The sequence below is a fragment of the Oncorhynchus gorbuscha genome, linkage group LG16, assembly GCF_021184085.1.
Source record: "Oncorhynchus gorbuscha isolate QuinsamMale2020 ecotype Even-year linkage group LG16, OgorEven_v1.0, whole genome shotgun sequence".
Classification (NCBI taxonomy): Eukaryota; Metazoa; Chordata; class Actinopteri; order Salmoniformes; family Salmonidae; genus Oncorhynchus; species Oncorhynchus gorbuscha.
Window position 1 is genome coordinate 15,190,154 of NC_060188.1, and position 15,000 is coordinate 15,205,153.

Sequence of the window (15,000 nt, forward strand, 5' to 3'; positions counted from 1 at the left end):
GCGAGAGAGAGAGATAGGGAAGGAGAGCGAGAGAGAGATAGGGAAGGAGAGCGAGAGAGAGAGATAGGGAAGGAGAGCGAGAGAGAGAGATAGGGAAGGAGAGCGAGAGAGAGAGATAGGGAAGGAGAGCGAGAGAGAGAGATAGGGAAGGAGAGCGAGAGAGAGAGAGAGAGAGAGAGGTGGCACATGCACATTGTCAGTGTGCGGCTGGCTACCGTGGTTACCTACTGCAATAGACACACAAAAGCAGAAAGAGAAATTTTCCGGAGGGAATAAAAGACCACAACAAGAGAGAAGGAAGACCAGGGCAGGAGAGAGAAAAAAGAGAGTGGTACTCTGTGCCAGAAGGAGAGAGAGAGTAGAGAGAGTGAGTGGGAACAAGAGAGCGAGCAAGAGAGAGCAAGAGACAGAGTAGCGAGGAAAGAGAGCGAAGGATCTTCCTGCTAAATGCGCAAAGCATCCCGTTACCACACGCTGAGCTCCATGGCCAACTCAGGCTGTCTGCTTCTCTCTGGCTCCGGGATGCTACCTCACTCCCTCCACTGTCCCCCTGCCTTCCTCTACCTACACCAGGTAAGTCTCTCTATCTCCATCCTCTCCCTCCCTCTCTCTCTCGCTCCGTCTCTTTCATTCCTCCGTCAGCACGTGATATCATTGTGTTTCCCTGAGTACTTCCCCAACCCCGACCCTGACCCTTCCAACACAGACAGGGGGGGTTCATCTCCTTTATTTCCCCCCTTTCAGCCTTTATTTCCTCCTTTTATTTTCCTCTAATCCACCCCGTACAGTTTTGAACGAGGGAATTCATGAATTAGTGACGTGGGACTGGGTTACGACATGTTTGTTTAGATCTCGGCTTCATGACTCATTTTGCTGTGATTGCAACACTGCATATTTTACTGCTCATTCTATGGTCATACTGTCCTGTCACTTTCCATTGTGTATCAACACTTTTCACTGAGAAATTCAGGTAAAACAAATTACACTCAGTCACTTATGTGCATTTTGTGAGAGGGGGACATTGAGCAACTCTTTCACTTTTCTGTCATGATCATCTACATTGATATTTGTTTGAGTAATTATATGAAGCTTCGATTTTTGGTTTTAATTGATTCCTTGTCACTGGTCCCTCTTGCTTTGTGAAATCTTAAGATTCACTCTGCAGAGGAAAACAACTACCCAACAAGGTGACTGTTAAGAGTGGGCCCATATGCATCTCTTGAATTATTCAAAACATTTTAATTCAGCGGGGGGATGGGGGGGGGTCGCCTGTTCAATTGTGTTTTTACTACCACTAGCATGTGTTGCAGTAAACAATGTGTTACTGCAGTGATTGAAGCAAATAATGGTAAGGCTGGCAGGATGGAGCCTCCTGCTTCCCCTTTTAAATCCTGCTCCCCATCAGGGTAATGGCCCCTCTCCCCTCCTACCCATCTGTCCAGCGCAGGCACACCCCGACGGCTAGGCCATCAGAGGGGGACAGGCATGTGGACGACCAGGTGCCGCTAGCACACACTTCATGTGGAGAAGCCAGGGCTAGGATTCCCCAAGGAAATACTGATTTTATTCATGGCCTCAGGAATGTGTGTGTGTGTGTGTGTGTGTGTGTGTGTGTGTGTGTGTGTGTGTGTGTGTGTGTGTGTGTGTGCGTGCGTGCGTGCGTGCGTGCGTGCGTGCGTGCGTGCGTGCGTGCGTGCGTGTGTGTGTATGGGGGTTGGGGTCTATATTTGTGTATGAAACAGAGGGTGATATGTATGACAATTGGGAATTTCTTCAACTTTCCCTCTGATGTCACTGACTTATGGAAATAGAGAGGCTGGTCTACAGAGACAACATTATTTTCTGAAACACAAGATTACTGTACTGTATCTATTCATATGATTTGTGGCTGACTCTAGTAAAGATCATATATTACTTATTGTATGTCACATATGGGGCAAATACATGTTTTGCTCTGTTCAATCCATGTCCTTATTAAGTGGAGGAACACCTCAGAATTCATAGAAAATTCAAAAAGGATGTTTTCACAAAATATCAAAGCATTTTACATGAATCAATGATTCACATTCCCTTGTTATGGGGGCCCACCGGACCTATCCTACTCCTGTAGTGTTATTTGGGAAATGACCCTAGCCCTCTCCTCTCCCCCTTTCTCTGTGCTGACCCCTCTTTTGTATCGTGGCCATCGCTCCTTTTCAGACAGTAGCGGGTCACTGCATCCTCTGCACCTCTCTTTCTCCCCACACCTCGGCCCAGACGCACCTCTCTTTCTCCCCACACCTCGGCCCAGACGCACCTCTCTTTCTCCCCACACCTCGGCCCAGACGCACCTCTCTTTCTCCCCACACCTCGGCCCAGACGCACCTCTCTTTCTCCCCACACCTCGGCCCAGACGCACCTCTCTTTCTCCCCACACCTCGGCCCAGACGCACCTCTCTTTCTCCCCACACCTCGGCCCAGACGCACCTCTCTTTCTCCCCGCACCTCGGCCCAGACGCACCTCTCTTTCTCCCCACACCTCGGCCCAGACGCACCTCTCTTTCTCCCCACACCTCGGCCCAGACGCACCTCTCTTTCTCCCCGCACCTCGACCCAGACGCACCTCTCTTTCTCCCCGCACCTCGGCCCAGACGCACCTCTCTTTCTCCCCGCACCTCGGCCCAGACGCACCTCTCTTTCTCCCCGCACCTCGGCCCAGACGCACCTCTCTTTCTCCCCGCACCTCGACCCAGACGCACCTCTCTTTCTCCCCGCACCTCGGCACCGAACGCACCTCTCTTTCTCCCCGCACCTCGGCCCAGACGCACCTCTCTTTCTCCCCGCACCTCGACCCAGACGCACCTCTCTTTCTCCCCGCACCTCGGCCCAGACGCACCTCTCTTTCTCCCCGCACCTCGGCCCAGACGCACCTCTCTTTCTCCCCGCACCTCGGCCCAGACGCACCTCTCTTTCTCCCCGCACCTCGGCCCAGACGCACCTCTCTTTCTCCCCGCACCTCGACCCAGACGCACCTCTCTTTCTCCCCGCACCTCGGCCCAGACGCACCTCTCTTTCTCCCCGCACCTCGGCCCAGACGCACCAGCCGCCTGTGTGAGGGAAGAGGCACACAGAGACTATAAGGAGAATAGATTGAGGTGAAAGCCTTTTCCCTAGCACTTTGTTTGAATTCAAAAAAGGGGAGACCGCATTAAAATGACTGAGTGCTCTGGGTATTATGTTGGAACATGATGCTGTATGATATCACAGGCGTACAGAGTTTTATTACATAAAAGATTACTGAACCAATACTTTTTCCTGTTTTACGTTGTGGCAATTTCACTGTGTTGTTGTACCACGGCAGGCGGCTTTGATGCTCTTTGTAGTGGGTTGTTGTGTTTATGAATCCTGGCTAAATGTTTGTTTTCATTTACACAAGAAGAGACTCCCCGTGGTGTAATGAGAGAAATGCGGCTATTCTGATTACAAAATGGCAGTATCATGCTACCTCTCGCTGCTGTAACTCAGAGGGTATTTTGGGACTCTCTACTACATGTGAAAAGCTGCCTGTCTGTCTGCGGAGATGATGTTATCTTTTTCCTCCGTCGAGCAGGACTTAACAGTAGGATATTCCATGACTTATGGTGTCTGATATTGACAGCACTGATGAATTACAGTACGGGTGTTTACTCCACTGCTGTATATGAAAGTAGAAATATATTTCTGATACACATGTTGGGGTGGGATACGTAAACCCACAGTATTTAGTTGTGGCTGGGCCTCAGTTTGTATCCCGTGGATTGTCTATTTAGCAGGCTTTGGGTGGGCATCTGGCTGTGGTCGTAAATGCAGCTATATTATCTAAGTAGGAAGCAGTTCAATTAAAAAGAGGGAGTTTCTTAAGGCATGTCTTACATGTCCCTCTGTTTGAGCCTGCTACCATATCTGGAGATCTCACATTTCTCAAATTGCTTTCCTTGATTTGTAATTGTAATTTTGTATCATTACATTCTGCTGTGTTGATATTGACCCTTATTGTCATATCTATTGATTGTTTCTGTGGGTGTTTTGCGTTATTCATTTTCCCTCACCCGTTTTTTGAATAGCATCTTAAATGGTTAGTCAACCTTTAAAGGGAGCTTTCATGCGAGTGTAGATGGGCAGGGATCGTCTGGTTTCACCTGTTCCTCTGTCAGTGGTGTACCAGGCAGGCAGCCCAGGGGAGGTCTGTGTCCTCCTCCACAGCAGCGGGCCACTGATCTCTCTTCTCTCAGTGTAACCGACTCCTGCCTGCGTCAACACTGTGATCCCTTCTACACAGCCGGGAGTGGAGGGAAGACAGAGGCCGGGGAGGAAGGGATGTGGAGAGAACTGGGAATACACCACTTTATCTATCTTTGCATCCCTGTATCCCTCCCTCTCGGTTCAGGCCTTCATCCTCCACCGCCTCCCCAGTGAGAGGCTGTTTTGCCCGGGGGGGGCAGTATATGGGAGATTCAGGTTCCAGGTCTCCAGGGACAGGGCTAATTCTAGCAGTGAAGAGACAGGGCCTTTCTAGGGGATAATTATTGTAGGCCAAGCTGTACTATTGACAGCTGTAAATGGAGACGATGTCTGAAACTGGGGGCCAATAGATTTCTGTTCCTACATGGGCTGTGTGGGTGCATGGGAGATGGGTTTGAGAAATGAGCCACAGCCTCTTTGGGCTTTGGAATGAGAGTGTGGAGGAGGCAGGAGGGATGGCTTCTCCCCCTCCACTGACCTCATGGGGAAAGGTTAACTGAGAATGGTTGTCTCTTTTTGCGCAAAGCTGAATGAGACCCTCAGTGATAAGAGCGTCTGCTAAATGACTTAAATGTAAATGTAATGTAATGTACATGGCTTTTATGGTTAAATGGTTCCTGTTAAAGCTGGACCCGGTATTCTTTGAAGATACGAGAGGGCCTGGAGAAAGGAAGGACTGTTTACGACACCTTTCAACTTTTTTTATATCCATTGACAAGTTATTTTATATTTCCATCTTCTGTTTCATAAATTCGAAATGCATTCATAGCATTTTAAATCATTTAATTTCGTCACCAAGAAAGCTGAGCTTGACGCCTTAATGCGGTCAATTTGATGCAACGCAATTCACTTTGATTCAATCAAACTCGATTCAAAAACTTCAAACCCTATTTCATTGGCAGAGAATAAGTTTCATTGTGTATTTTGCCTAAGATTATTTCTATGGAGGCCCTCTCTCTCTCTCTCTCTCTCTCTCTCTCTCTCTCTCTCTCTCTCTCTCTCTCTCTCTCTCTCTCTCTCTCTCTCTCTCTCTCTCTCTCTCTCTCTCTCTCTCTCTCTCTCTCTCTCTCTCTCTCTCTCTCTCTCTCTCTCTCTCTCTCTCTCTCTTGCTCGCTCTCTCTCTCTCTCTCTCTCTCTCTCTCTCTCTCTCTCTCTCTCTCTCTCTCTCTCTCTCTCTCTCTCTCTCTCTCTCTCTCTCTCTCTCTCTCTCTCTCTCTCTCTCTCTCTATCTGCCATTCAGCTGTTTTGTCCCTTAAACAGCAAATTCATAACAGCAGAACAAAAGCGGAGGGGACTGATTGAAATGTTTTCTCACTTTTCCTCGCCGCTCTGGAGGAGAATTGTAAATCACAGCTCAGTCGTTTATGTTGAAATGTCATTTGGTGTGTGAGCTGAGCAGAGTGGGGGCTGCCTAGTTCTTCAGAGGGGATGCGAGTCACGCCACACTCCCTCCCTGTGACTAGTAGTTCTCTTAAGGCTACCTACCGACTTACTCTGTTAGACCGCTGTAAATGGAACCAAATTACATTTCCTCCACAAAGAAGAATGTCACAAACAGTTCAATAGATTTACACATGAAGCCGTATTGTGGGAGTTTAAGGGTTCTGTCTCTTTGGGGGGGGGGGATTTGTGTTGATTCACAATGTTTCACAGGAGAATGCGTACTTAACATTAGAGTGGGGTGCAGTGCATTAATACATTTATATTTACATTTAGCCGATAATGCTAAACATCTCCAGTCATTAATGGTACCCATTAGCCTGGAGTTGACCAAGCTTTCTATATGCATAGCCTACAGTGTCATGTGATTAGCATGCACAGCGCTTATGAAAACAAAGTGCTGTTGTGGATATCTTCACTCTCCAGTATTCATCCAGATTTTTTTATAGCATGACACATCATTTGCACTCACTGTATATAGACTTTTTGTTTTCTTTTGTTCTACTGTATTATTGACTGTATGTTTTGTTTACTCCATGTGTAACTCTGTGTTGTTGTATGTGTCGAATTGCTACGCTTTATCTTGGCCAGGTCGCAGTTGCAAACTAGCCTACCTGGTTAAATAAAGGTTGAAATAAAAAAAATATATAATTCATTTAATCACTATTCATGTCAAATATTTACTGTCTCAGGAAAACTGATCCCAGATCCTGGAATCATTTTTCTCCTCTTTTAAAGAAAGTATAATGCAGTATTTTAATGTTTTATTGGGAGCGACACCAATACATGCCACCATGTGCATTTTACAACTATTATCATAGGACTATTATAGTAGCAGCCTGTGATCCAAAAGGGAAGTGAACGTGAGTGTTGTCAACCCTGTATCTCAGTGGCCTCATTCTCTATGCAGAGATTTAATACAGCTCAAGAGTATTCGCTTGGTTTTGCAATCGCCACCATTACGTCCGCTTGAGCACTCCTTTAGCTAAAGAGAGACCGCGAGCGGAGCAGGCTGAGGGGGCAGCGAGAGGGGAACGAGACGAGAGACGCGACACAATGCCTCCTTGTCTTTACACTGCGGGAGCTCTCTCTATCTCCCTCTCCTCACACACACACACACACACACACACACACACACACACACACACACACACACACACACACACACACACACACACACACACACACACACACACACACACACACACACACACACACACACACACACACACACACACACACACACACACACACACACACACACACACACACACACACACACACACACACACACACACACACACACACACACACACACACACACACACACACACACACACACACACACACACACACACACACACACACACACACACACACACACACACACACACACACACACACACACACACACACAGGGATAAAACAGGGAGGATGATAACCCCACTGTGAAAATCCATTAGAACTATGTTGGTATGGGTGACTGTTTTTACGGAAATATAATCTATCCTGAGGTTTTCTGTTTCTCTGAATGGCTCAGTAAAATGCTTAAGCAGCCCGAGCAGCTTGACTCCAATTATTTCTTTACTGCGGTAACTTAGCCAGCTGTGATTATTATGTTTATAATGTAGAGTCACTCTCATTCTGTCCTTCAAGCCTCCTCCTCTCAGCTGGATCCTCACAAATGAGACATAATATCTTGTGTGCTGAGTTAACAGAGTGACCATAGAAGTGAAACAGCCATCACCTGCTATTAAAGCCACCACCTTTTTATCACCACCCTGCTCAATGGCAGTGGTGAACAGCAAAGCATTATTACCGGTTTCTCCGTTCCTCCTCGTGCTCCTTCCCTTCCGGCCAAGCTGTTTTTCCTCTGTCAGTTAGACGGGGCTCGTGAAAAATAGTTCTCTAGGTAAACACTGAAATTTTGTTTTTCAAAAGGTCATTATCAGCACCAGTGTGACTGCTGCTTGAGGAAATCATTTATCATATCAGAGACACTTTTTAGTAGTTCTCAGTGATTTTTTTAGATTTATTTCTGCCTCGACTTGCAATATTGCCGTGGCTAGCTTCTCATTTGGAAGCCGGTAACTGTATATATTACCATTAAAAGGCACCAGGGGTCATCCTCTAAAGAACATCAATATTTGAACTATACTGTTGTGGTTCAACATGTTCTGGTGTATAAAAATAAATGGGGCTTGAAATTGATTTTAAGTTCTCTGTGAAAAAGTCCAAAGGTATTTGGAAATGAAAGTGAGGGGGAGGAGTGTGCCACCCGGCACATACCACATAGATGACCTCTAGCAGGCACATTTATAATTGCTTTTGTTTCTTCAAATCAAATGAGCCCTTTTATTGTCATTTTTTTTATTTTTCAGAGGTGGGACTGAATTGTCAGTTACGCCACGTTATTTTTTTAAAGCCTAAAGTTAATATGAAGTAATACCTTTAATTCTCATCACATCTCTGCCTCTCCTGTCAACACTCACATACCGAACAAATCACCGTCAGATGGTTATTAGAACAACAAGTGGGCCGTTATACACCTTCCTCCTATGTGTTGAATAGACAAAACAAACGCTCACACTCTTCTTCTTTCCTGGCGGGCAACTGAACAGGAATGAGGTTCATTACTCACCACTAGTTGGATAATCACCTCAAGAGGTGTGAAGAAGATTGTGTAATTTCCCCCAAATCAGTGGCCTCCTACCCTGTCTGTCTCCATTTCGTTGAGAGCCTAAATCTGGTTGTTTTGTCTTGCAGCAGTTTGTTAGTGGAGCACGCCTCTGTGTTTCTCTCCAATCATCTATCAAGGTGAGCTGTGTGGGAAAGAGCATCGCCTCGGGGTTCCTCCCCATGTGCTTAGGAGGTTTTATTAGGTCCCACAGGACCACTGCTGTGGTGCCTTAAAAAATGGAACTTACAAATTACTGCCTCCACGTGCCGTGTGTGCGTGTGTATGTGTGTGTGTGTGTGTGTGTGTGTGTGTGTGTGTGTGTGTGTGTGTGTGTGTGTGTGTGTGTGTGTGTGTGTGTGTGTGTGTGTGTGTGTGTGTGTGTGTGTGTGTGTGTGTGTGTGTGTGTGTGTGTGTGTGTGTATAGGCCTACGTGCATATGCTCTATAGGTTTTTTTGCGCATGCATTTATGCATGGATAAATGCACCCATGTGTGTGTTCATATGCGATTCAGATGAATGTAAATCAGTGTGTGAGTGAGAGAGTCTGAGTCCCATATTAGTACAGCATGTCCTTGGGAGAATATAGGAGTGATCATGTGCTGCATGTCTCCAGGGGGACTGTTGGAGGTGGGGTCAGTACCAGCTGTCATCTCCCTCACGGCTACTCTACACTTTCTGCTATTCATGTTGGGAGAGATGAGCTACTATGGAGTCACTCTCTCTGAACAAGCAGATATTTTCAATTTCTCACCACTGTTCAGACCTTTGCTTCTAATTTAATGAATCAGAATTGTAACTCCACATTGTTAGCATTTAGCAATAGCAAGTAATGAGTAGTAATTAATGTTTTCAAAGAGGGTCGTAAAGGCTGAAAGACACCACTTTCACCAAGAAAACGTTGAAGCAGCGCAGTCAGAGGAGATATTGTCATGCGGAGAAAGGCCTAATTTACCAAGCCAACTGTTTTTGTATTGTAAATAACTTTGTTTTGTCAGGCAGACCACTATCAGTGCTAACGTGAGTAATCAGTCTGATATCCTTGGCATTCTGGCTCCCTCAATGAACTGTAATAAACTGTAATAAATTACTCTGCTCATTTTTTCCAATGATTGCTCTTTCTGGTGCTTGGAGAGGAAGTGCTAATTAACTGAATGTGAATGAAATTTTAGGGCAGAGTGGTATCAATGTGAGGGAGACAAATGTGATTTAGCTCTGTCGAGAGCGAGTGGAAAATTGCTGCGTAAATTGGAGGTTGTTGCTGCAGAGAGTTTTCTGTGTGCTTACATTTCATGGGTGAGAATCCAATCTCGCAGGGCAGCACTGCCCTTTCTAATACACTCTAGTGTACTCCACCTACTCTATGATAGGGCTCTAAAAACACCCCAAATCTCCTCTGTAACACACACACACACACACACACACACACACACACACACACACACACACACACACACACACACACACACACACACACACACACACACACACACACACACACACACACACACACACACACACACACACACACACACACACACACACACACACACACACACACACACACAAAGGTAAAAGACATTGTGAAGCCGAGGAGTTGCTGGTAGTGGGGGATAGATGGAGAATTCTTATGCCGTACAAACAGCAATTTGCCTCATCTTCCAATTGACCAAAATTCCTCACATTCCTTGACTGTAAGCAAAATAGACAGGACATTTTCTAGTATTCACAACTCTCCGCTTGTTTATGGAGCTTGTGTGTCTTTCTGTAATTTCCAACCTGTCAGAGAGTAGGTGCTTCAGATAGGTAAGGCAAGCCCTAACCTCTCTCTCTCACTCTCTCCTCTCTTCCTTTTTCTCCTTTTTCCTCTCTCTTTCGTCTCTGACTGCGATGGCCATTTTTATCTATGGGTTTGGCCAGTTTTGGAGAGAATTACGGTGACAGTGTCATGGAAATGATAGGCCGGCAGTGAGATATCTGTGCCTCATAAATTCTCCATTCCTCAACATACTTTACGAGGGAGGTTTCTGTGCGTAAGACAGCCAGTGTGCCACCGTATCCATCTCCACCTGCTCTTCCACTTCAGAGCCTAGCTCCCTCCATCCACTTTAAGACAGCAGCCCAGCTTCTGCTGGATTTATAGACAGCTGCACCAGCAACACTCATTTGAGAATTTATTTTCACGTTCCTTTGGTCTGTAAACAATGCTTCTGATGATTTTGCGATACATTTTTTCCCACTGGTGCTAGATTAAGTTTCAAGCTCTTTATTGGGGGGTCCAGGCAGTACCATTAGGCAGAGATGAAGAGATGGAAACTACATTATATCAAGCTGATGCACTGCTGTGTGTGAAACTGTACTACGAAACCCCCATAAGGCCTTGTTGTAGTGAAGTATTGTACTACTGTATCAGCAAAGGTCATGGGCTCCTCTGATTATACTGTATGAAGGCAGATCAAAGGCTGCAGGATTTTAGATGTATATTTCTGTGTGATTTGTGTGAAGGGGCTTTTCCCTCAGAGAGCTATGCCCACCACGATATAGGGAAAAAGACAATCTAAGTTACAGTATAGAGTAAGTTAGCTGAGGGCCGCTGCTGTTATGTTGGTCGATGTTTCACATGTATTATTCTACACTCACTGTGTGATGTTGGCTGGCAAATTGCAGCTTCGCATTTCAAACACATTGATATTGCCCAGGAGTGGTAGAATAGGGAAAACATGATTTATTCACTTTTTCATTTATTTAATTATCCCTGTTGTTTTGAACACGCTATATTCACCAGCGCTCTGTTTTCATTTTCCAATGAAGGTCTTGAATTCACTTCCCTAAATTGTGGGGTGATTCGATGAGGAGAGTTTGAGTGGGTTTCCAGGGTTGTGGCACTTCCCAACTCAGTTAAAGTAGTGAGCTCCTCTCCTTTATTGGGTAAGCTTTGGCCTCTTGTTTGGGCTGGAGAAGTAGTGGCTGGAACCAGTGAGCTCCTCTCCTTTATTGGGTAAGCTTTGGCCTCTTGTTTGGGCTGGAGAAGTAGTGGCTGGAACCAGTGAGCTCCTCTCCTTTATTGGGTAAGCTTTGGCCTCTTGTTTGGGCTGGAGAAGTAGTGGCTGGAACCAGTGAGCTCCTCTCCTTTATTGGGTAAGCTTTGGCCTCTTGTTTGGGCTGGAGAAGTAGTGGCTGGAACCAGTGAGCTCCTCTCCTTTATTGGGTAAGCTTTGGCCTCTTGTTTGGGCTGGAGAAGTAGTGGCTGGAACCAGTGAGCTCCTCTCCTTTATTGGGTAAGCTTTGGCCTCTTTTGTTTGGGCTGGAACCAGTGAGCTCCTCTCCTTTAGTAGTCTTGTTTGGGCTGGAAAGTAGTGGCTGGAACCAGTGAGCTCCTCTCCTTTATTGGGTAAGCTTTGGCCTCTTGTTTGGGCTGGAGAAGTAGTGGCTGGAACCAGTGAGCTGGCCTCTTGTTTGGGCTGGAGAAGTAGTGGCTGGAACCAGTGAGCTCCTCTCCTTTATTGGGTAAGCTTTGGCCTCTTGTTTGGGCTGGAGAAGTAGTGGCTGGAACCAGTGAGCTCCTCTCCTTTATTGGGTAAGCTTTGGCCTCTTGTTTGGGCTGGAGAAGTAGTGGCTGGAACCAGTGAGCTCCTCTCCTTTATTGGGTAAGCTTTGGCCTCTTGTTTGGGCTGGAGAAGTAGTGGCTGGAACCAGTGAGCTCCTCTCCTTTATTGGGTAAGCTTTGGCCTCTTGTTTGGGCTGGAGAAGTAGTGGCTGGAACCAGTGAGCTCCTCTCCTTTATTGGGTAAGCTTTGGCCTCTTGTTTGGGCTGGAGAAGTAGTGGCTGGAACCAGTGAGCTCCTCTCCTTTAACTTTGGCAGTGGCTGGAACCAGTGAGCTCCTCTCCTTTATTGCTTTGGCCTCTTGTTTGGGCTGGAGAAGTAGTGGCTGGAACCAGTGAGCCTTTTTATTGGGTAAGCTTTGGCCTCTTGTTTGGGCTGGAGAAGTAGTGGCTGGAACCAGTGAGCTCCTCTCCTTTATTGGGTAAGCTTTGGCCTCTTGTTTGGGCTGGAGAAGTAGTGGCTGGAACCAGTGAGCTCCTCTCCTTTATTGGGTAAGCTTTGGCCTCTTGTTTGGGCTGGAGAAGTAGTGGCTGGAACCAATGAGCTCCTCTCCTTTATTGGGTAAGCTTTGGCCTCCTGTTTGGGCTGGCGAAGTAGTGGCTGGAACCAGTGAGGTCTGCTCCATCTTCAATCACATCTTCACACTCTCGCTCCCACTACCATTCTGTTCACACAAAGACAGAACATCCCATAGGGGACTGAGCACCAAGCCTGGTACTGTATGTAGAACCAGTGGACCTGAAGATTGCAGTCATCACTCACTTGATCTTCATGGAAGACTTTACCCACGGATACCCAGTGATACCTGTAAGTCAGTCAAATAGGGTTTGTGTTTGAAGAATAATCTATAGGTTTTTACAATCAGCTCCGGTATTCCCAACACACCTCTGATGTCAGCACACCTGCTTATTGGCCAGACATACCTGTTTCTTTAACGAGACAGTATGCTCAATGGAAGCAGACAATGCTGTTTCACAGGGGACTTGATCTAATCTACTCCCCCTCAACATGGACATTCACTGTCACTGACACACACACGTCATCTCCAATAAACTTGGGGAAGGAAGAGCATGTCGAAGCCAGCCTCTCTGGTAACTGGCACTGGCACTCGGTTAAGCTTTCATGTTCCACGCGGCACACGCCATTGTTTGCGCGTTCATCAAATGATTTACGTCCAACGTTTATTTTTTATCTGTACCTGTCTTTTTGATTTTGTTTACCGGAGAGCCCCTCAAACAGAAGCTGTAAACTGTACAATCTGAATCTTCTAAGAGTTTTATCTGGAGAAAGAAATCACTCTTTGTTGCTCTTTCTCTTTTTGCTCGATCTCTCTCCCGCCTCTCCTCTCATTCCGCCTCTCCTCTCATTCCCCCTCTCCTCTCGTTCCCCCTCTCCTCGCATTCCCCCTCTCCTCTCGTTCCCCCACTCCTCTCGTTCCCCCTCTCCCCCTCTCTGTGTGTCTGTGTGTGTGTGAGCGCAGGTGACTACTCACTGCGTCAGTGTAAGTGCTCACCAGCAGGTTATTCCCTCTGAACTGGGGCTCTTATTTAATGCTAATTGCAACAATTAGCATGTGAATGTGGAGGAAATTACATAATAGGAGTAAGATAAATATTGATGTTAATTCATATTCGAGGAAGAGGGGACCCTGCACCGGGTTCCTGTAAATGTAGCCCCAACCCTCATTTGCATACATACATCTGGGCCAATTAGAAGCAAACATGATTGCTGTTGAGGTTAAAAATAAATCATTTAACTCCTAGAAGGTGACGTGTCACCGGCATGGAGAGAGAAGAGAAAATGGGAGTTGGGGCATGATGGGAATTTATTTTCAACTTTCCTCTGTGGTGTATTTACTGGTGTCTAAAGCCGGAAGCAGCTGCAATTGAAGGTTAAATGACATCCATCAGACTGTTAGACAGCTGACCAAAGGATGAGTCTTTTCATTGTGACTTTGTAATAACTGCAACTCTGCGCTGCACAACGAGCCAGAGTGAGACGGATGACCTTGCATGGTCCGTTCCGACGGTCTCCCAAAGCTCTCATCACATGGGAGGAACTGTAAATACCAGGTGATGTCTTGTTGTTGTAGGGAGAAGGCAGGGAGAGGCTCTACACTGGGAGGGAGAGAGGTACAGTCTAGTATGGGGTGTTTGGGTACTGGTGGCACAGAGGGGGCAGTGACCCAGGACAGACAACACTGGCCCCTGGGCGCTATGCGCTAGGCGAGGGGGATGCTGGGGTCTCAGCAGGCTGCCGTGACTGAGCAGTCGTCGGGGTGGAAGTAAAAACGTCCCCTAGAAGGCAGGCGCCCACCATCTGGACAATGGCCCATGTCTGCAAATCAGCAATGTGCAGCCGACGGGCCATCAAACACACACACACACACACACACACACACACACACACACACACACACACACACACACACACACACACACACACACACACACACACACACACACACACACACACACACACACACACACACACACACACACACACACACACACACTCAAATCTACACACGCACCTTCCCCCCCAACCCTGTCTGCGTTTTCTTTATTTTTTTATGCGAAAGAAAGAAAGAAAGCGGGAGAAGGAGAAGGAGAGCAGTGCCAGGGGCGGGCGGGCGGTGGAGAAACCTTATTTCTTCCGGCATGCTGCAGCGAGTGGGTTATTGAGGTGGCTGTAATTTGATAAGGAGAGGAAACTCAATGGACTGTGAGCAAGTCAGCAGTTTGAGGCCAGTCACATTTCTGATGTGGAGGTGGTGGTGGTAGTGGTGGTGGTGGTGGTGGTGGTGGTAGTGAGAGGCTGGGGGGAGACAGGAGGACGGGGGAGGGAGTGGGGCTCCCTGACATTGGCAATCTCACTTCCATGGGAACAGAGAGAGGATGGGAGGAGCGGCTCTGATCCGCTTGAGGTCCGATATGTTCTCGGACGGAGCCGCAGGCAGTGTTCCCAGGCGGATGGCCCACATACCCCAGTCTGATCAATCCTAATCTGGGGATCTCC

General features: G+C 47.0%; 1 protein-coding gene across 8 annotated transcripts in view; it reads left to right on the forward strand.

The window, feature by feature from the left end:
• The window catches only part of LOC124000085 (RNA binding protein fox-1 homolog 3-like), a 458,756-nt gene that overhangs the window by 334,950 nt on the left and 108,806 nt on the right, over positions 1 to 15,000 (forward strand). Inside the window, exon 1 of one of the 8 annotated variants that reach the window (XM_046306202.1) lies at positions 99 to 573. The exons of the other annotated variants lie outside the window; for them this stretch is intronic. Coding sequence (XP_046162158.1) covers positions 448 to 573 — 126 coding nt within the window. The 5' untranslated portion in view covers positions 99 to 447. Of the gene's footprint in view, positions 1 to 98; positions 574 to 15,000 lie in introns of those variants that run through there. 8 annotated transcript variants of the gene reach the window in all.